The sequence below is a fragment of the Phacochoerus africanus genome, chromosome 1 (genome assembly GCF_016906955.1).
Source record: "Phacochoerus africanus isolate WHEZ1 chromosome 1, ROS_Pafr_v1, whole genome shotgun sequence".
NCBI classification, from domain to species: Eukaryota; Metazoa; Chordata; class Mammalia; order Artiodactyla; family Suidae; genus Phacochoerus; species Phacochoerus africanus.
In genome coordinates this window covers 213,746,000-213,767,937 of record NC_062544.1, presented here as the reverse complement: position 1 = coordinate 213,767,937, position 21,938 = coordinate 213,746,000, and the positions used below count along the sequence as shown (strand labels likewise).

General features: G+C 39.1%; 1 protein-coding gene across 1 annotated transcript in view; it reads left to right on the top strand.

Annotated features, from left to right (window-relative positions):
• Positions 1-21,938, top strand: part of PIGX (phosphatidylinositol glycan anchor biosynthesis class X) — a 30,650-nt gene that overhangs the window by 4,182 nt on the left and 4,530 nt on the right. Inside the window, exons 3-5 of the mRNA XM_047752713.1 lie at positions 2,851-2,914; positions 12,758-12,899; positions 19,306-19,519. Of these exons, the coding sequence (XP_047608669.1) occupies positions 2,851-2,914; positions 12,758-12,899; positions 19,306-19,519 (420 nt within the window). The remainder of the gene's footprint in view (positions 1-2,850; positions 2,915-12,757; positions 12,900-19,305; positions 19,520-21,938) is intronic.

Below are 21,938 nucleotides of genomic sequence, written 5' to 3'. Positions count from 1 at the left end.
ACCACAGCTCACAGCAATGCTAGATCCTAAACCCACTGAGCAAGGGCAGGGATCGAACTCACATTCTTTTTTTTTTTTTTTTGTCTTTTTGCTATTTCTTGGGCCACTCCTGCAGCATATGGAGGTTCCCAGGCTAGGGGTTGAATCGGAGCTGTAGCCACCGGCCCATGCCAGAGCCACAGCAATGCTGGATCCGAGCCGCGTCTGCAACCTACACCACAGCTCACGGCAACGCCGGATCCTTAACCCACTGAGCAAGGGCAGGGACCGAACCCGCAACCTCATGGTTCCTAGTCGGATTCATTAACCACTGCACCACAACGGGAACTCCCGAACTCGCATTCTTATGGATACTAGTTGGGTTTGTTAACCTCTGAGCCATGACAGGAACTCCCTGAGTAATAGTTTTAATGTCTTGACTTCCACATGGAGTCAGTATAGTGAGATCTCTGGTTATTCTCAATTTATTAAGGAACTCTTTGAACCTTTGAAAGGCCTCCAGTTTTTGTTTTTTCTTTAAGCCCTTCTAATGTCTCCACAGGCGTAATGTACCATTTTCTCAGTTTTCTACATGTAGATGGTAGAATATAGAAGTTGCTAATTTGTATCCGATACTCATTTTCAGGGAACCAGGATTAAAACTGAGTTTTCCTGGGAGTTCCCATTGTGGTGCAGTGGGTTAATGATCCAGCTTGTCTCTGTGGAGACACAGGTTTGATCCTCAGCCAGGTGCCGTGGGTTAAGGATCCAGCATTGCTACTACAGCTGTGGCATAGGTAGGATTTGGTTCCTGGCCAGGAAGTTTCCGTATGCCATAGGTGAGGCTGAAAAAAGAAAAAAAAAATTGGAATTTCCTGGCTCTTTGGCCAGTATCTTCTTTTTGGTATCCAGGATCACTTAAATAAAGTAATATAAATAACAAACACTTATATAGAGCACTTGCGTTGTGGTTGGCCCTGTTCGAAGTGCTTCTACATATATTTTTTTGTTTTGTTTTTTAGGGCCACACCCGAGGCCTATGGGAGGTTCCCAGGGGTCCAATCGGAGCTGTAGCCCCTAGCCTGCACCACAGCCACAACAACACAGAATCTGAGCACATCTGTGACTTACACTACAGCTCACGGCAGTGCTGGATACTTCCCCCCCTCCCCATGGTTGGATTTTTTTTTTTTTTCCATTTTATTTCTTGGTTCATTTCAATGCCCTGTATCATGAGAGTACAGCTGAGAAGGGCTATTGCCTCTTTACAGACTTCCCAGGAACAGCGGATTTGGGGGTAAACTTCAGTTTTGTTCTGTTTGGGGGGAAGGGATGTCCTAAACTCCTTGCTCCACTGTCCTCTGCTATGTTAAGGCCACCTTCCCAGGGAGGTCCCAAAGCTGGCTAGGCTTCTCACTAAGAAGCTAGCCCTAAGGTCTGAGCACCAACAGATCTATCAGGTACCCATCAGGGCCTTTCCCATTGCACAGAATTCTCATCATTACTGATACATTTCCTGTTGCCATAGGAGTATTTTTAAAGTGTAAAAGCAGCAGGAGCAGCATCCATCTCATACATACCAAGCCATTAAGGCCACTGCTCCCTCTGCTCTTCAGGGACCCTAATGCCAGGACACTTGCATAAGCACTGGATCCAGAGAGGCAAAGCTGCCCTGTGTATAAACACCTACCCACTGCAAACCACTGTTGGCCCAAGATGCTCTGCCTAGAAAACATGGACTGCAAAAGCCAGCTGTGCACAGGCCCCTGCCAGAGCCCACAGCTAGAATCCTCTTGCTTGAGCAGAAATTAACTCTGCAGAGAATGGGGCCACGAGATGTGACCCTCTGCCATACCTCCTGGAGCACACAGCTGTGAGAGGCTAGAGTAGCCTCCTGCAGAGCGGGCCCCATGTTCTCACCATGCCATCTCCCCTGTCCAGATTTCATGGCACAGCTCCTGATGGCTAATTTAGGCCTGGGTTTTTATCCCTGGTCCCTTGGAGGCACCTGTGCATCTGTCCACCCAGATTGGAGACTGCACAGCGAGCCAGGGCTGAAGCATCCTGATTCTGACTGACAAGTGACTGTGGTCTTGAAGTCCCAGCAGGCAAAGGGGAGGGGGACACACTTCACTGGCCTGTGAAGTTTCTCGGGACTCCCGGGGCAATGTTGGGTCCTTAACCCACTGAGCGAGGCCAGAGATTGAACCTGCATCCTCATGGATACTAGTCAAATTCTTTTCTGCGAAGCCACAATGGGAACTCCCTACATATATTAAATTCTCATTTCTCATGACAACTAGCAGAGAGAGAAACTATCTTGCCCAAAGCTTAACACAGCTGTTAAGTGACAGACTGGGGTTTGAAACTAGCTAATCTAACTCCAAAGTCAGTATTTTTAACTCTTTCCTATATTATACTAGAAATATGTTTATATATAGTTCAAATTGCTTAAGTTTAAAAAGCTTTTGCTTTGTTTTTAGATTTGTTAGATTTTTCCAGGCCATTAAAGCCTAACAATTATTTTATTTTATTTTATTTTATTTTTTGTCTTTTTGCCTTTTCTAGAGCCACTTCCCGCGGCATATGGAGGTTCCCAGGCTAGGGGTCTAATGGGAGCTTAGCCGCCGGCCTACACCACAGCCACAGCAACTCGGGATCTGAGCCACGTCTGCAACCTACACCACAGCTCACGGCAACGCCAGATCCTTAACCTACTGAGCAAAGCTAGGGATCGAACCCGCAATCTCATGGTTCCTAGTCGGATTCGTTAACCACTGAGCCACGGTGGGAACTCCTATTTTCTAATTATTTAAATATTTTTTCATTGAGTGCTTATTTTATTTAAAAAAAAATCTTTGGTTCTTCTAGGCATAAGAGCCACTTGTTCTGAAATTATTTTGAAGCAAGAAGTTTTGAAAGATGGTTTCCACAGGTAAGTTGCATGTGGACTTATCCTTACATCAAACTACTGTTTCATGTAATTTAGAGCAAAAAAATCAATAGTTGAAAAATGGATAAACTGAAAAAAATAACTTTAAGTTACAAGTGACAGATATGTGGTTCATAGTTTGAAGTGATTAAAATAACAGAGGAGGAAGAGAAAACAGCTGTTTATTATTTACCCTACATGTGTGATATATTTATATAGCCAGAAGCTATATGAACAGTGTTCCATTTAATTTTCATAATGGCTATGCAATAGATGATGCCTTTCTTATATTTCAGGTGAGGGACCTAGGGCTCATGGAATTTAAGTAATTTGGTAGTGGTTAGGGTGGTAAAACTCTGATTCAAGTTTAGGCCTATCATACTCCAAAGCCACACTGTGGAGTACTGAGCTATTATATCACTCTTTCTGATTTACAAAAAGACTTGGTTCCAAAGACCAAGCTATTTCCAAAATATAAATCATCCTTAAAAATTTCTTAAAGTCCTTCATTTTATAAGTCACCTTAAACTAAAACAACTGACTCCTTCTTGCCTTTCAGAGTTAGCCTACGTGTGAGTGGCTAGGAGATGTTATAGAAAAAACTTGGTTTTTTGTTTGTTTTAATTAAGATAAATTTGGGCTCAAAATGTAGCTTTATTATTTAGTATCTATGTGACCTTATTTAGGTTACTTAAGTCTTGGCTACGTTACTGATAAAATTGGATAATGATAGTATTTCCTTATTAGGGTTGTACAGATTTAACTAGAGGATAAATGACAGCTCCTTAATGTAGTGCTTGTTACATAGTACACATGCAAGAAATTTTAGCTATTATTATTACTAATGAAATAGGTGAATAATCAGGGCAATACAGTTTCAAAAAGGAGATGTGGCTATAAAGTAATACAACTGATTTGGGGGAAGGAAGTCACTTCTGAAAGTTTTTGACAGAGTTCCAGACATGTTTTAAGCAATACCAGGGTAACTATGCCAATTATATAGCTTCTTTCCTTAACGTAATTGGAATGTATTTTCAAAAGGAGTAGGAAATAACTGGGTCCAATAAGGAAGAAAGAAGTGCCTGAAGAGGCTACTTCTTTTTTGTGGCAACAAAAGTAGCTGCCCAGTCCTAAGTACTGAGGATAAAAAAACAGGGCATAAAACCAAGGATGAAGAATGACAGAACCCACAAGAATAGCTTCAGAAATGTGAAATCTCAGAGTTATTTGAGACCTTCAGAAAAATGCCAGCAATCAGGTTTTTTAAAGATTTTTTTTTTAGTTGTGTTTAGAGTAGGTATAGTCTTGCAGAGAGGGTAGATGAGGAAATATTAATATAGTAAAGAAAGTAGAATTTGATGCCTCCTCTTATTTCTGGCTTCCTGGTCAAAAAGAATTACTTCCACTCTGGAAAGGGCCAAGCAGTTATTGGTAAATAGGAAACTGAAATGAAGAAAATGTAAGGGAATTATACAAAAGGGCCTTTTCTATAAGTGAGTTTGGATTCTTCCCTGATGAATTATATCTCATTGCAGTAGGAGAATTTGCTTACGCCATTGCCGAACTTCTGTTTGTAATCTTTGGGTAATCTGGAAGTTAGTTAGTTGATACAGCTTCTGGGCAAAATTGTCAACCAGATTATTACAAGGGTAGTTTGTGAACACAGAAAAGGAATTGTTGATCTCTGGGAAATAGCATGAATTTATTACAGACTTATTTTATAGAATTACTAGAGAGCTGGATCAGAGAAATTCTCTAGCTATCTGATTTTTCTGCAAGACTGTTGGTGAAATTTTACATGTTACATTTGTGAACAAGATAAAGAATATGAACTGGAAGGTAATAACAGGTGGATAATTTCATCAAGATTAACAAATCCAACATGTTCTGATTTATTGATTGAATGTCATCTTGGTGGGAGGTCTTTAAGAGTCTCTTTTAAAAATATGTATGAGAGTTCCTGTTGTGGCTCAGCAGTTAATAAATCTGACTAGCATCCATGAGGATGTACATTCGATCCCTGGCCTTGCTCAGTGGGTTAAGGATCCGGTGTTGCCATGAGCTGTGGTGTAGGTTGCAGACGCAGCTCGGATCCTGCCTTGCTATGGCTGTGGTGTAGGCCAGTAGCTACACTTTGATTTGACTCCTAGCCTGGGAACCTCCATGTGCCGCAAGTACGGCCCTAAATAAAAAAGTTAAAAAATTAAAAAAGAAAAAGGAAGCAAAAAAAAAGTGTGTTTTCTGATGATAAAATATTAGAAGTTCATAATGCATGTATAGTGTCTAGATGAAAAGAGATGATAGATATAATTCCACTTTTATAGAGGTAGAATGAAATAGTGGCTAATTATTTAGACTTTAGAGTAAAACTAGTAGAGTTTGAATCTTGGCTCATGGCTGAGTTACTTGGTCTCAGTTACTCAGTCTCTCTGTGCTTTGCTTTCCTTTTCTTCTTTCTTTTTCTTTTTTTTGAAAGGGAGGGAAAATATTTTTGTTTAATTACATGTACATGCAGAATTTTGGGGTTTAATTGATTTTTGTATTCTGTGATTAGCTTTTATAGCACTAGAAATTGTATTTTGGGGTAAAAATAGAATATAAGAATGCCACAAATACTATTCAAAATTCTTTCAATGAATGCAAAGTATTAGGAAAATCAGATGCTATATCTAAAATTACCTCGGACTAGTTGAAAGAATAAAAGCAGAAAAAAACCACACAAAAAAACCCCACCACATATAAATAGCTGCTCTTGATATTCTTGAAATTTCTGTTGTGTTCTTGGATCAGTGAGTTCATATACATTTATTGATTATCTGAAAACCACAAAAGCTAATATCATAATTTATGTAAAGCTTGAAAGCATTTCCCCATACTTTCTGAGTTGGAGATGATAGTTTTTCTATTAAGAGGATAACATGGATATTTTAACCCCAGTGTTTGATTTTCTTACAGGTAAAATAGGAATTATAACAGTACTATTTCATAATGTTTTTTTTTAATCAACTTGAGTTTGACAGTTACCTACACCCGTGTAACCAGCACACCAGCCAAAGTATAGAGCATTTTCATCATCTCTAAAAATACTCATGTGTCACTTGCAATTATTCTCCCTCACCACATCCATATTCAACCAACCACTGATCTTACTTTCTGTCCACTAGGTAGATTTTCTAGAATTTTATATAAATGAAACCATATAGTATATGCTTTTTGATATCTGGCTTCTTTCACTCAGCAATATATCAGTGAGATTTAACCACGTTCTACCTGGCAGAAATTTTTTATTTTGTTGCTGAGTACCGAAATTTGCTTATTCACTCACGGCACTGGACTCATTTCTAGTTTGGGGCCACAATGAATAAAGCTGTAACGAACATTTGTGTAGAAGCTTTGTGTAGATATATTTTCATTTCTTTTGGGTAAATACGATGCGTGAAATGGCTGGGTATATGGTAGATAAAAGTTGGAACTTTTAAAGAAATTGCCAGATTGTTTTCCAAAGTGGTTGTACTGTTTTCCATTCTCATCAGCAATGTAGGAGAATTCTGTTCTTGCCATATCCTTGCCAACACTGGGTGTGGTCAGTCTTTTTAATTGTAGACATTCTGATGGGTGTGTAGTGGTATCTTATTTTAGTGTTGATTTGTTTTTCCCTGATCACTCATAATATTGAACATCTTTCTATGTGGTTATTGGCCACTGATATATCTTTCTTTGTGAAGTGTCTTACTCTTTTGTCCATTTTTAAACTGGGTTGTTTGTAATTTTATTATTGAGTTTTAAGAATTCTAATTTTATCTCATACTGAGTGAAATGAGCCAGAAAGACAAAGACAAATACCATATGATATCACTTATAACTGGAATCTAATATCCAGCACAAATGAACATCTCCTCAGAAAAGAAAATCATGGACTTGGAGAAGAGACTTGTGGCTGCCTGATGGGAGGGGGAGGGAGTGGGAGGGATTGGGAGTTTGGGCTTATCAGACACAACTTAGAATAGATTTACAAGGAGATCCTGCTGAATAGCATTGAGAACTTTGTCTAGATACTCATGTTGCAACAGAAGCAAGGGTGGGGGAAAAAATGTAATTGTAATGTATACATGTAAGGATAACCTGACCCCCTTGCTGTACAGTGGGAAAATAAAAAAATTATAAAAAAAAAAAAGAATTCTAATTTTGATGGAGGAAACTCCAAAAGAGCACCATTTTAAAATTTTGATTTCTACTTATTTGTTGCTAGTAATAGCATTACAATCAATTATCATATATTGACACTGTACCCTGATAATACCCTTTCATCAAGTGTATTCCTTGATGAAATCACCTGTCAATCCCTGTCACTTTTTGTAGATTCCTTAGGATATTCTGCGTAGATGATCATGAGTTAGCAAATAAAGACAATCTATTTTTCTAATATCCTTTTCTTGCCTTTTTGAATTGGCTAGGATCTCTAATACAATTTGAATAAAAGTGCTGAGCTAGTCTTTTACCATTAAGTTTGATATTTAGGGTTTTTTGGTAGATGGCTTTTATCATTTGAGGATGTTCTCTTAGGTTCCTAGTTTCCTGAAAGTTTTTTTTACAAATGGGTGGTAAATTTTGTCAAATGCTTTCTCTGTATCTTTTATGAGAAGATCCTATGGTTTTTCTGCTTTATTCTGTTAATATGGTAAAGTACATACATTGATAATTACAGTAATAAATCTACCCCTTGGCTGTAATATATTATCTTTTTGAAATATTACTGGATTGGATTTGCAGATATCTTGTTAAGGATGTTCATGTTCCTGAGGGATACTGGTCTTCACTTCTCTTTTGTTGTGATGCCTTATGTAGACCTTGTAAAATAATTTGGGAAATAGCGCCTTCTCTATTTTCTGATTGTATAGCATTGGCATTATCTTTTCCTTAACTGTTTACTAGAATGCAGCAATAAAGTTGTCTAGGCCTAAGGTTTTGCTATGTGGGAAGACTTTAAATTTTTTTGTTACAAATTCAAGATATAGAGTTATTGAGGTTTTTTTTTGTCAGTTTTGGTAACTTTTTTCTTTCCAGGAATTTGTGTATTTTATTTAAGTTGTTTAATTTATTGGAGTCCAATTATTCAGATATTCCCTTATTGTCCTCAGTATGTAGAAGCTGTATAGTAATGTTCCTTCTTCATTCTGGTAATCTGTGCTTTTTCTCATTCTTTCACGATCAGTTTAGGGATTTATCAGTGTTATTGATCTTTGCAAAGAAAATATTTTATTGATTTTTCTCTTGTATTTGTCTATTTTTCTCGTACTGATTTCTGCTCCTTATTATTTCCTTCCTTTTTACTTTTTAAGGTGGCATTTTAGGTATTGATTTTAGACTTTTCCCTCCCTAATACAAGTCTCTTTGCATTAAGTGTATATATATATATAAATTTAATATTAATATATATAATATATAAATTTAATATTAATGTATATAATATATAAATTTAATATTAATATATATAATATATATATTAAAATATATTTTAAAATTCCCAGAGTTCCTGTTGTGGCTCAGCGGAAATGAATCCAACTAGCATCCATGAAGATGTGGGTTCAATCCCTGACCCTGCTCAGTGGGTTAGGGATCTGGCGTTACTGTGAGCTGTGGTGTAGATCACAGACATGGCTCAGATCCTGTGTTGTGTGGCTGTGGTGTAGGCCAGCACCTGTAGCTCTGATTTGACCTCTAGCCTGGGAACTTCCATATGCCACAGGTGTGGCCCTAAAAAGCAAAAACAACAAACAAACAAAAAACCCCCTAAACACTGGTGAACTGTTTTCCTCACTGATTATGATAAATGTACAAATTCTGCTAGCTGGTGGTCCATTCGTGGCTCAGCAGAAACGAATCTGACTAGGAACCATGAGGTTGTGGGTTTGATCCCTGCCTTTGCTCAGTGGGTTAAAGATCCTTAGTGGGTTCAAGATCCGGCATTGCTGTGAGCTGTGGTGTAGGTCGCAGATACAGCTTGGATCTGGCATTGCTGTGGCTCTAACACAGGCCGGCAACAACAGCTCCGATTAGACCCCTGGCCTGGAAATCTCCGTATGCAGTGTGGGGTGTGGCCCTCAAAAGACAAAGAGGACAAAAGAAAAGAAAAAAAAAAGATACCTTTAAAAAAAAAATTCTGCTAGCAGTTCCACACTTAAATAGATTAAATCATCTCTGATACATGGTAGATTTCATAGAATGAAAATACCTAAAACAATTAGTGGAATATACCTATCAAAATAGAATGAACTGAGAAAACAAGACTGCAAGATTGTTATTAACATATTATAATATCTAACGTTACAAATTACACATATGTTGTTTATTATGGTTCTAGCCATGTAGGGACAACTGAAGTCCCTTCCTTAGAAAGGGAGAGAGGGAGTTCCCGTCGTGGCACAGTGGTTAACGAATCCGACTAGGAACCATGAGATTGAGGGTTTGATCCCTGTCCTTGCTCAGTGGGTTAAGGATCCGGCGTTGCCGTGAGCTGTGGTGTAGGTTGCAGACGCAGCTCGGATCTGGCGTTGCTGTGGCTCTGGCGTAGGCCGGCGGCTGCAGCTCCAGTTGGACCCCTGGCCTGGCAACCTCCATATGCCGAGAGAGTGGCCCAAGAAATGGCAAAAAGACAAAAAAAAAAAGGGAGGGAGAAGGGAAAAATCAGCTAGTTTTAGTAACTACACATTTCACATAGCTTTTAAGCAACTCATAAATATTATAGAAATATAATATAAACATATATGGAAACTGCAATGCATTCCCCTACTTAAAGTAAGCTGAAGATTGACTTTGGAATAAGTTTGAACGTACGTGGTTGTTAGGGTATTGACTATTTTATGTCCAAAGGGAACAAATCTCCTTCTCTGCCCCTAAACAACAAAACCTACTTAATGGCCAGCACTGATAAAACAGTCACAGACACCTGCTTTGTTTCATTTTTGTTGAAGAGCTCACGTGTTTAAGGGAACACTATTCATTAAGATACACATCATTTTTCGCATACCTAAAATAAGATTGGTTTACCTTTGATTTGAAGTCCATTAAAAAAAAAAAAACAGGATTGGCTATAGTTTAGATGCCACTAATGTTCATTTTTTTTTTTTTTGCCTTTGAATTGTTTGACCTGGGAGTCCTTCTCTCCCCTCCCCTCCCCCTCCCCAAACCCCCCTTTCTCCCCTCCCCCCTCCGCACCCCCTAACCCTCTCCTTCCCCTCCCCCTTCCCTCCCCTCCCCTTCCCATCCTTTCCCTTTTCTTTCCCTGCCTGTGATATGAGGAAGTTCCTGGGTCAGAGACTGGACCCATGCCACAGCAGTGACTGAGCCACAGCAATGACAATGCCAGACCCTTAATCCACTAAACCACCAGGGAATTCCTAGGATGGTTTTCTTTTGGGATAATTTTTTAAAATGTGGAATGTACACTTTAAGTTTAGATACTAGGAGAAATGACTGTTAGCTTGAATATAAATGAATATAGCTAAATATAAATATCTTTAAAACTTCCTTCTAAATATAGAATATTTCTGGCAGTTCCCTGGTGTTTCAATGGGTTAAGGATCCACCACTGTCACTGCTGTGGCTCAGGGTTCGATCCCTGGCCTGGGAACTTCTTCATGCCATGGGTGTAGCCAAATAAAAAAATAAATTAATTAATTTAAAATAATGTTTCTGAAAAGCCCAAATTAATTAGTTCCAAATCTCTTTCATAGGCTTTTTCGTAGAATTGTAGGTTTTGTTTAACCGTGGGTCCAGAGGGTCATTTGTCTATATCTCTGGTGAAAAGAAACCCTATTACCCCTGACCTGCCACTGAAATAAGTGGACATACAACTCTCTCCTTCTGTTGCTGAAGCATTAGTCAGAGGAACACAAGCATGTTATTTAAAATTAAGTTCAAAATAAAATAATTCTATCTTAGATATTTGACTCAGTCTCTTCTTTTCAGAAGTCATACCAGCCTCTTTAAATGCTCCGTTTCCACTGTCAACATACATACATACATTTATTTATTTATCTTTTTAGGGCCGTACCTGCAGCATATGGAAGTTCCCAGACTAGGGGTCAAATCACAGCTACAGCTGCTGGCCTACACCACAGCCACAGCCACACCAGATCCGAGCTGCGTCTGCGACCTACACCACAGCTCATGGCAATGCTGGATCTTTAACCCACTGAGCAAGGCCAGGGATCGAACCTACTAGTTGGGTTCTTTAACCACTGAGCCATGATAGGAACTCCCCCACTGCTAACATTTAGAAAGCAGAAGACTATTCCACCTCGTTCAGTGGCATTGAGGACATTCACAGTTTTGTTATGTTGTGTTAGCATCACCACCGTCCATCCACAGAACTCTCTTCGTCTTGCAAAATTGAAACTGTATGTAACCTCTTCAACAGCAACCCCCTAGTCTTCCCTTCCCCTATCCCCTGGCAACTACCATTCTACTTTCTACTTCTGTGGGATCTCTGCTGAACCCTTCAGTCTCTATGCTTTTGTTGGTTGGAATGTAAATGTCTCCCAACCCTGTGTGAAATTTTAAAATTTCTCATCCTTCAGTTTTCTGGTGATTCTTTGTCCAGTCTTCTGGAGTACATCCTACTCATGCTTATCTTAGTATTCAACACAAACTCAAGGGAACTTCAATTCAGACTTCTAGAACTTTTTCTGCAAAATTCTCCCCTCTTTACTTAGTACTGTGACTTCTAGCTACTTAAGCTGCCTTTAGCTTCTATCTTTATTTTCTCCCTTAAGCAAAGCACCTTGCTTTGGCTCTCCTTCTGTACTCTTGATCCAAAATGGGCCCCCAGACAGAAAGTGGGGACAACTGTACATTTAGGTTCATAATCTATTTCATATTAATATTTGTAATATGAGGTAGAAGTCAAGATTAAATTTTTTTTGTACAGGTATTCAGTTGTTTCAGTACCATTTGTTGAAAAGACAATCCTTTCCCTCTCAAATTATATTGGCACCTTTATTTTTATTTTTTAATTTTTTTTTGTCTTTTTTTGTTGTTGTTGTTGTTGTTGTTGTTGCTATTTCTTGGGCCGCTCCCGCGGCATATGGAGGTTCCCAGGCTAGGGGTCTAATTGGAGCTGTAGCCGCCGGCCTACGCCAGAGCCACAGCAACGTGGGATCCGAGCCGCGTCTGCAACCTACACCACAGCTCACGGCAACTTCGGATCGTTAACCCACTGAGCAAGGGCAGGGACGGAACCCGCAACCTCATGGTTCCTAGTCGGATTCGTTAACCACTGCGCCACGACGGGAACTCCCTTTTTAATTTATTTTTTATTTGTCTTTTTGCCTTTTCTGTGGCTGCTCCCTGGGCATATGGAGGTTCCCAGGCTAGGGGTCAGATCGGAGCTGTAGCCACCGGCCTACGCCAGAGCCACAGCAATGCAGGATCTGAACCTTGTCTGTGACCTACACCACAGCTCACGGCAACGCCGGATCCTTAACCCACTGAGCAAGGCCAGGGATTGAACCTGCAACCTCACGGTTCCTAGTCAGATTCGTTAACCACTGCGCCACGACGGGAACTCCTTGGCATCTTTATTTTTAAAAAGTATGTGTCTGTTTCTGGATTCTGTCCCTTTCCATTGGTCTTTGTTTTCACACTAATACTATACTGTGGCTTATGACATGAATTTATGAAAAATCTAATGAGTGGTTCTGATGTGATATAAATGTTTCATTTGTCCTTATCATCTTCTTTTGAAAAACTTAAAATATAGTATTTCTACTAATTTGAATATAATGTTATACTATCTCATTTAACAATTGAATGAAGAGATTTACCTTAAACATACTTGTCTTACAGAGACCTGTTAATAAGAGTGAAACTTGGAGAAGGCATTGAGGACTTACAGACCTGCCGAGTCTTAATTAGACAATACATCCCGACAGGACTTTTTGTGGATCCATATGAGTTGGCGTCATTACGAGAGAAAAACATAACAGAGGTATAACTAGTAGAGTTTTTTTTTTTTTTTAAAGAAAGAGAAATTATTTTAGGGTTGCTAGAGTTTGGATTAAGGAAAAAAAATAGATAAGTTAACATTGTAGTAATTTTTATTCATTTTTGTTAAAATGTATAAAGTAACTTTTTACAAGAATGAATAAAGTAACTTTTTAAAGTTAGAATGAGAGTATTCTTGTCAGCTACTTTGTTAAACTGATATATATCCCAATATCTGTTCAATTTGTGTATGGCAGGAAAGGAAACATATATTGGTTATCTGTATGCCAGAGAGCTTCATTTTTTATAAAAAAGAAAGCAACGGGAGTTCCTGTGTGGCTCAGTAGTAACAAACCTGACTGGTATCCATGAGGACTCGGGTTTGATCCCTGGCCTCACTCAGTGGGTTAAGGATCCAGCGTTGCTGTGAGCTGTGGTGTAGGTTGTAGAAGCAGCTCGGTTCCTGAGTTGCTGTGACTGTGACGTAGGCTGGCAACTACCTCTCCAATTCAATCCCTAGCCTGGGAATCTCCAAATGCCTTGGGCACGGCCCTGTAAAAAAGTAAAGAAAAAAAAAAGACAAAAAAATAAATTTTGAAAAAGGAAACAAGTTAAAATTAAGCATTATAATAAAGATTATATCCCACACACTTTATATAGATTAACCTTTACAACAGCCTTCAAAGGATTCCATTTTATAGGTAAGAAAATGAGCACAGAGAGGCCAAATAATTTATCTAGGAACATGCAAGTAAAGGGAAGAGCCAAGAAATGAGTCCAGGGTTGTCAAATTGCAAAGTTTTTGTTCTTTTTTTTTTTTTGTATTTTTGCCTTTTCTAGGGCCAGGGCGGCTTCCCATGGCATATGGAGGTTGCCAGGCTAGGAGTCTAATAGGAGCTGTAGCCGCCAGCCTACGCCAGAGCCACAGCAACAGCAGATCTGAGCCACGACGTCTGCGACCTATGCCACAGCTCAAGGCAACACAGGATCCTTAACCCACTAATCAAGGCCAGGGATTGAACCCGCAACCTCATGGTTCCTAGTCAGATTTGTTAACCACTGTGCCATGACAGGAACTCCAGCAAAGTTTTTGTTCTTTCTGGAAATGAAGCTTACTCTTGAGTTAGGGTTTCCCTAATTTTTATAAGAATCACTGGGTGGGCACTTTCTGTGCATATTATTGTCTTCCTGGGAAAACTTAATACAGTAGGTCATATTGGACCCCCAAAACTGTTAATGACTCCAGTGATTCCTTTTAAGAAATTTTGGGAAGCACTGTCTTAGTTCGTAAGATAAAAAGGCAAAATGAATATGCTTCGAGTCACTGATGATTGTGATTTTTTTTTTCATTTTTTTTCTTTTTTTTTAATGGCTGCACCTGCAGCATATGGAAGCTCCTGGGCCAGGGATTGAATCTGAACTATAGCTGAGACCTGTACCACAGCTGCAGCAACACCAGATCCTTTTAACCTACTGCGCTGGGTCAGGGGTCAAACCCATGCCTTTATAGTGACCAGAGCCACTGAAGTCAGATTCTTAACCCACTGCACCATGGTGGGAACGCCTCATGATGGTGACTTATTTCTAATTGTGAAGAAGGCTAACTTCTTCACTTGCTTTATTTATTTGAATTTGTTTTTGAGTAGGTAATTATATTTTCATTGCTCAAAATGCAGGAGGTGTAACGAGGTACACAATGATAAGATGCCACTTATTTTAATCCACAGTCACTGAGTTTCTTTCTGTGTTCTGTTTTTTGTGTATATATGGCAATTTAGATGCACATGTTCATATTTATGGTGGTTTAGGTACAATTATACCTGTAGGAAGACTCCTGTTGCTTTTTTTCCTCATTGGTGTCTTTTTTTTTTTTCACTGAGCGGGGAATTCTGAATGAGGCTTTTACATTTTTAAATAATAAGCTTCAAATTTAAATGTAATTCTTGGCTTGTAGTGACATGGATTGGAATCATATTTAAACCTAATTAATGCAGTTGCCTACCACACTTTAAGAAAATGGAATATTTTTACAAATGAGTACCCTAAGAGAGGTCACACGCCTATACCTTTGGTTGGGACGAGGTAGGGGTGTGTGGTTGACTATAACAAGAAAATAGGGTGAGTAAAGGGTCCCACTATAGATTGATTGGCAAATTTTCTTTATCTTGATTTTCCGCTTCCTTATTTCTCATCCCTAATTATAAGTGAATTTACTTTTTCATTTTGGAAATTTCTAGAAAATTCGATGTCTCATTGGTGTAATTGGAATTTAATTTCTTGACCTATTAGATGCTATTTCCTTCTGCCTAGCTGAATTGAGACTGTGGCCCAGTTCTTTGTGCAGAGAAACTGTGTTATGAAAAGTGGGTATTATACGGTGAGTTTAACTAGATAGGAAGGAATTTATACATAGGGAATGATTGATGCTTATATATTCAAATTGAGATGTTAACTGTGTTAGATGAGGTAAAATTTTTGGCTATAGCAGATAGGCCACTGGGTCCAAATCAAGTGAGTGATATGGCAACAAAATGTTCTGGAAGGTGTTTGGATGCTTTGTGAGCAATTTGAAACTAAAAACAAATCTTAAATAGGTTTGTCATGATTAGGGTTCATCAAATGAACCTCATTTTGGAGCTCCCATTGTGGCTCAGCAGTAACAAACCCAGCTAGTATCCATGAGGACGTGGCTTTGATCCCTGGCCTTGCTCAGTGGGTTGAGGATCCAGCATTGCTGTGAGCTGCGGCGTAGGCCCCCCTTCCCCCCCCCAAAAAAACCTCACTTCATTCTTAGGTAGACAGATATATTTATTTAAAATTGCATAGATTCTTTGGAAACAGCATAATTGTAAAATTGAAATATGTGAAATTGCTGTTTTGTAGGTCAAAATGGAAATACTGTGTTTTTGAAATCATAAGTTTCACTCAATCAAAATGTGTAATGTTAGGCCTTCTGCCTTGGCCAAGTTGGAGAATAGGGACCAGATGTACCTTTCCACTTGAAACAACCAAGAAATAGACAAAATATATGATATAATGGGAAAAAATAATTGAATATCAGTCAGTGAGTGAAGTGATATCTGAGAGTTGGAAATTAAATAAGGTGAGCCTTGGATTGTCCCAGTTTATTGCATGAAAGAAGTTTTCTGGGGAAACGGTATAGGGGAGGAGGAACCCAAGCAGATCTTGGAGGACTTGAGATAAAAGTGAGATTGTGGGGAGACCAAAGTCACCAGAATTCGTGAGACAGTGTGCCAGGGAGTAGAGAACTGCATGGAGACAAACTCCAGAGCTCCATGGAAGGTCCACCTCAAGCATGTAGTCGAGTGTTGATTAATGGATACATGTGAGGAAACTGGTGGATGCTGGGAAAAGAAACATCTGAAAAAATTCGAAGTAACAGTGTCTCACACAGGCCCAGTAGCAGTGCCTGTTCCCATGAGCCAGACTAGGAAAACCCTCGTAATTCACTAGGCATTGCATAGAGTAAACAGAACTTTTACTCAGTAGTGGGGAATACTTACCCCTGGACTAAACTTTGCTTAAGTCCTGTTTAACACATTTTAAAACCAAGACCTTCCAAAAATCAAACTTTTAGCAAGTAACTTAACTGCATTCCAAATAAAACTCAAGAGTACTTATAGGAATGCAGAAGTAGTCAGCACCCACCAAGATAAAAATTGCACTATCTTGATTCTAATAAGAAACTAGCAGGTAAGCATGGATGTGGGAAAATATGACCTGTAATGAGGAGATAAATGAATCAATCAAAACTGATCCAGATACTAGAATTAACAGGCAGACCAAGAAAAGAGTTACTATAACTGTATTCCATATGTTCAGATAGTTAAGTAAGGAGTTCCTGTCATGGCTCCGCAGAAACAAAACTGACTAGCATCCATGAGAACACAGGTCAATCCCTGGATTTGCTCAGTGAATTAAGGATCCAGCATTGCTGTGACCTGTGGGGTAGGTTGCAGATGCGGCTCAGATCCTGTGTTGCTGTAGCTATGGCATAGGCCAGCAACTACAGCTCCGATTCAGCGCTTAGCTTGGGAACCTCCACATGCTGCGGATGCGGTCCTAAAAAGATGAAAGAAAGAAAGGAAGGAAGAAAGAAGGAAAAGTAAATGGAATTATATATAAAAGGACAGTTGAAATGTACACTATGTGAGATGAAAAATATTCTGGATAAAATTAATGGAAGATCAGTGCAAAAGAAAAGATTAATGAACTTGAAATCATAGCAATAGAAAGTACCAAAAATATAAAACAAAGGAAAAAAAGAAATGTAAGAGAGTTCTTATTGTGGCGCAGCAGAAGTGAATCCAACTAGTATCCATGAAGATGTGGGTTCGATCCCTGGCCTTGCTCAGTGGGTTGGGGATATGGCGTTGCTGTGAGCTGTGGTGTAGGCCTCAGACGTGGCTCGGATCTCGTGTTGCTGTGGCTGTGGTTGGCAGCTACTGCTTGGATTTGACCCCTTGCCTGGAACTTACATATGCTGTGGGTGGAGCCCTAAAAAGACAAAAAACAAAAAAACAAAAAAAAAACTATGGACATTAGTTAATAATAGTGTATCAGGGAGTTCCTGTCGTGGCTCAGTGGTTAACAAACCCAACTAGAATCCATGAGGACGTGGGTTCGATTTCTGGCCTTGCTCAGTGGGTTAAGGATCCCGAGTTGCTGTGGCTGTGGTATAGGCCAGCAGCTGCAGCTCCCATTTGACCCCTCGCCTGGGAACCTCCATATGTGGCGACTGCAGCCCTAAAAAGACAAAAGACAAAAACAAAAAATAATGTATCTGTATTAGCTTATCATCTGTAATAAATGTACTACACTAATGTTAATAAAGAAAATTACGTGAGTGGATGTGGGAGGGGTGGGGAGGTATGTGGAAATGCTGTATTTTCTGCTAACTTAAAACTGCTCTAAATATTAAGGTCTATTAATTTTTTCAAAGAACACATATAGATAGATATGTCTCATACTGAAATGAGGCTGTTAAAAAGAATCATGCAATTTTTGAGAAAGAAGATGATATTGCTACTATGTTCTCTGAGTATTTCAAAAAGCAACTGTGATGAGTAATTTGGAAACCATGTCATGAGAAACTGAGAGAATTGTATTTCTTTGGGGAGGAGAAACTTAGTGGAGCCAGCATAGTTGCCCTTTGATGTATAAGGGACCCTTAGTGAAATAAAGAACATATTTATTGCGGATAATATAAACAAGGACAGTTGGTGAATTGTTATAGGTCAGAGCATAAAAGAGGAATAACTTTTAAATAGTAGATAAAGTGAGATGAGTCAAAGTAATTAACTCTCTTCCAGTCATTGAAAGTATTAAAACAGTGGCTGGATACTTGAAAAATACACTCAGTGGAACAGTGGTTTCTTTTGATCACCTCTTATGTTCCTTATGACTCATTAGATCATAGAATTCCTTGACCTTTGCCAATGAGTTCTGTTACTCCTGTGATGAACAGAGAAGGAGCAAGGTACAAAAATACAGCATTTGGTGTCACTGTCAAATAGGAGAATTAGGATCCTTGCTGTGGTGGATAGACGTTAATGTTGGTTTTTCCTCTGCAATACGTCCGGGTTTTGTATAGAGAAGCTAGAGAAAAGTTGCGTGTGTGGATGCGTACACACACAAATATACAGATTATGTATATAATGTTGATACACATGTGTAAATGTATGTGTGCATATCTGCAGTTTCTTACATACATATGTATGTACATATGAATACATATGTAGACACATGCACACATTGTAATTGAGGACTACTTTCTACCTCCTGAGCATTTTTCCTTTTGGTGAGAGTACTTATAATGAAAGGTTTTCTACCATATTATTTTTTTAAAAGAATCATTTAGCATGTTTTCCATTAACTTTTTATACCTGATATTGAGAGTGCTGACCTTTGCTTTGACTTCCTGACCACAATAGTCTATCTTGCTCACTGTCATCTTAGTTGCTTCTCTGAAGAACAGGAAATTACCAGAATGATATCAATCATTTTAACCTATGCTGGGTTAACTGGTTTTTTGTCATAGTTTTCATACTTACTGAACAATGTTATATTTATCCACAAAATTTCTTTTCTTGGTACCTGTTTTGGCACCTAAACAAAGATTGCTGAGAAAATTACATGGAAATAATTTTTATTATGGGGAAATTTCACACCCTGGCATATAATTTCCTTCATTTACATTCAGCAAACTTTGCTTAAACACAGATCGCATCTTGTGTTTTCTACTTAAAATTGAAATGGAAGAGGAATAGAAGTTGTTTACAAGGGGGATGAATTTGATGTTTCTGTTAATCTGGTTTTATTTTTGGGTTTTTTTTTAATCTTATTCATTTCTTTTTCTGGATTAATATTTGTGTGGTTTTTTTTGACAGGCAGTGATGGTTTCAGAAAATTTTAATATAGAGGCTCCTGACTATTTGTCCAAGGAATCTGAAGTTCTCATTTATGCCAGACAAGATCCTCAGTGCACTGATTGTTTCCAAGCTTTTTTGCCTGTGCACTATCGCTATCATCGGCCACATTATAATGATGAAGAAACCTTCATTGTGGTCAATAACCCTGATTTATTGATGTATTGTGACCAAGGTAAGGGTTGCAAATCTTTTCTGAGGGTTAAAAATAAAAATAAAGGTATGGTGGTGAGTCTAAAGTCACCAACAAAATCATGTTTCTTTTTTTTTTTCTTTTGAACTTTTTGATTATAAAATAAGGCACAGATATAGAAAACTTCATAAAATATATAGCTTAGTGAATTACTAGAAGGCAAATACTCTCGGAGTTGCTGTCATGGCTCAGTGGTTAATGAATCCGACTAGGAACCATGAGGTTGCGGGTTCGATCCCTGGCCTTGCTCAGTGGGTTAAGGATCTGGTGTTGCTGTGAGCTGTGGTGTAGGTCACAGACTCGGCTCAGATCTGGTGTTGCTGTGGCTCTGGCATAGGCCAGTGGCTACAGCTCTGATTAGACCCCTAGCCTGGGAACCTCCATATGCTGCAGGGGCAGCCCAAGAAATGGCAGAAAGACAAAAAAAAAAAAAAAAAAGGCAAATACTCTGGTAACCACCACCCAGGTCAAGAAACAGAGCATTGCCTGCCACCCTAGCAGCAGCCTCATGTGTCCTGTCCCAATCATAGCCTTCTCCTTTGCTCTAAGAGTAACCTACTCTCCTATCTTTTAAGCCCTTCTTTATGTTTCTTTATACTTTGATCACTCAACTGAGCATTCTTCGACTTAGTCTTGCCCATTTAAAAAAATATATTATTTCCATAAGCCTCTTAATTTACAGGTTTTCCCTCTATCTCCTCTTTCTTAAAACATATCTGTTGAAGAACCTGACTCATGTGACCTGTAGTTTCCCCGGTTGGGGTTTTGGTGATTATACTGTTCATCTGACTTCTTTATTACCTGGAAATTGGCAGCAGGTTTTAGAAGTGTGATTAGATTCAAGTCTGATTCTTTTGGCAAGACTGTAGGCAGTGCCGTATTCTTTTATAAGTAGGCATATAATGTTTGATGTTTTTCTTTTTTCAGCCATTGTTCTTCATTTACCCCTTTGCTACTTTTCATTCTTCACACTGACATTGTAGGACTGGTTGCTGTTAGTGTTTTGTCTCAATTTGGTGTTTAAGGGGATACTTTATCACCTAGTTTTGTTGTAGAAGTTGTGAGTGTTTGGGTTTGTGTGTAATTGTTCTGTTTTTGTGTGTGGATTTGAATAAATTTTTAAAAATATGCTTTTACCATTTTCACTCTTCTAGAATCAAGATTTTTCTTCTTAGCTCTTTTCAGATTTTAGTTCTTTGTATCTCTAAATTTGGTCTGATTAAAATGTGTACAGGAGTTCCTGTCATGTTGCAGCAGAAACAAATCTGACTAGGAACCATGAGGCTGTGGGTTCAATTCCTGGCCTCGCTCAGTGGGTTAAGGATTGGCATTGCTGTGAGCTGTGTGGTATAGGTCACAGACAAGGCTTGGATCCTGCATTGCTGTGGCTGTGGTGTAGGCTGGCAGCTGTAGCTCCAAAGGGACCCCTAGCCTGGGAACCTCTATATGGCACAGGTGTGGCCCTAAAAAGCAAAAAAAAAAAAAAAAGGTTACAAAAGTCAGTAGCTTTGTTACTAAAGACTGGGAGATAGGAAGTTTTTAATCATACATTTGTTACTATCGTATATTTCATGATGAGAAAATTAAAAAGTCTTCAACTATGTTAGCTTTGTTTATCCAACCTTTCTTTTCCCTCATTTTGTATTTTTTTTTTTTGGCTTTTGGCTGCCCCGAGGCATATGGAGTTCCCTGGCCAGGAATCAGATCCAAGCCTCAGTTGTGACCTAAGCCGCAGCTGCAGCAATGTTGGATCCTTAACCCACTCTGCTGGGCTGGGGATCGAACCTGCATCCTGGTACTCCCAAGATGCTTCCCATCCTGTTGTGCTTCAGTGGTAACTCCTCCTTTTCTTTTCTTTTTTTTTTTGTCTTGTTTGGGCTGCGCTTGCAGCATGTGGAGGTTCCCAGGCTAGGGGTCGAATTGGAGCTGTAGCCACCAGCCTACGCCAGAGCCACAGCAACTCGGGATCCGAGCTGCGTCTGCAACCTACACCACAGCTCACGGCAACGCCGGATCGTTAACCCACTGAGCAAGGGCAGGGACCGAACCCGCAACCTCATGGTTCCTAGTCGGATTCGTTAACCACTGAGCCACGACGGGAACTCCGTCCTCTTTTTGTTTAATGGTACCTTTTACCTACCCTAAATAAAGTTTGGGAAAGTGCCCCCTACTGAGAGAGCAGCTGGGGTTTTGGGTTTTTTTTGTCCGGAGTGTTCTTTATATGGTTGTGTTTACTCTATGGAAATTTATCAGGTTGTAGGCTTAGGATCTGTTCATTTCTCTGATTATATATTTCAAAAAAAGTTTAAATTTTTAAAAAACAGCTCTTGGTGTAATGGTATTTGTTAAGAAATCATGCTCAACTTCTGCACAGTCTTATTACTAGTTTTATAATTTCTTA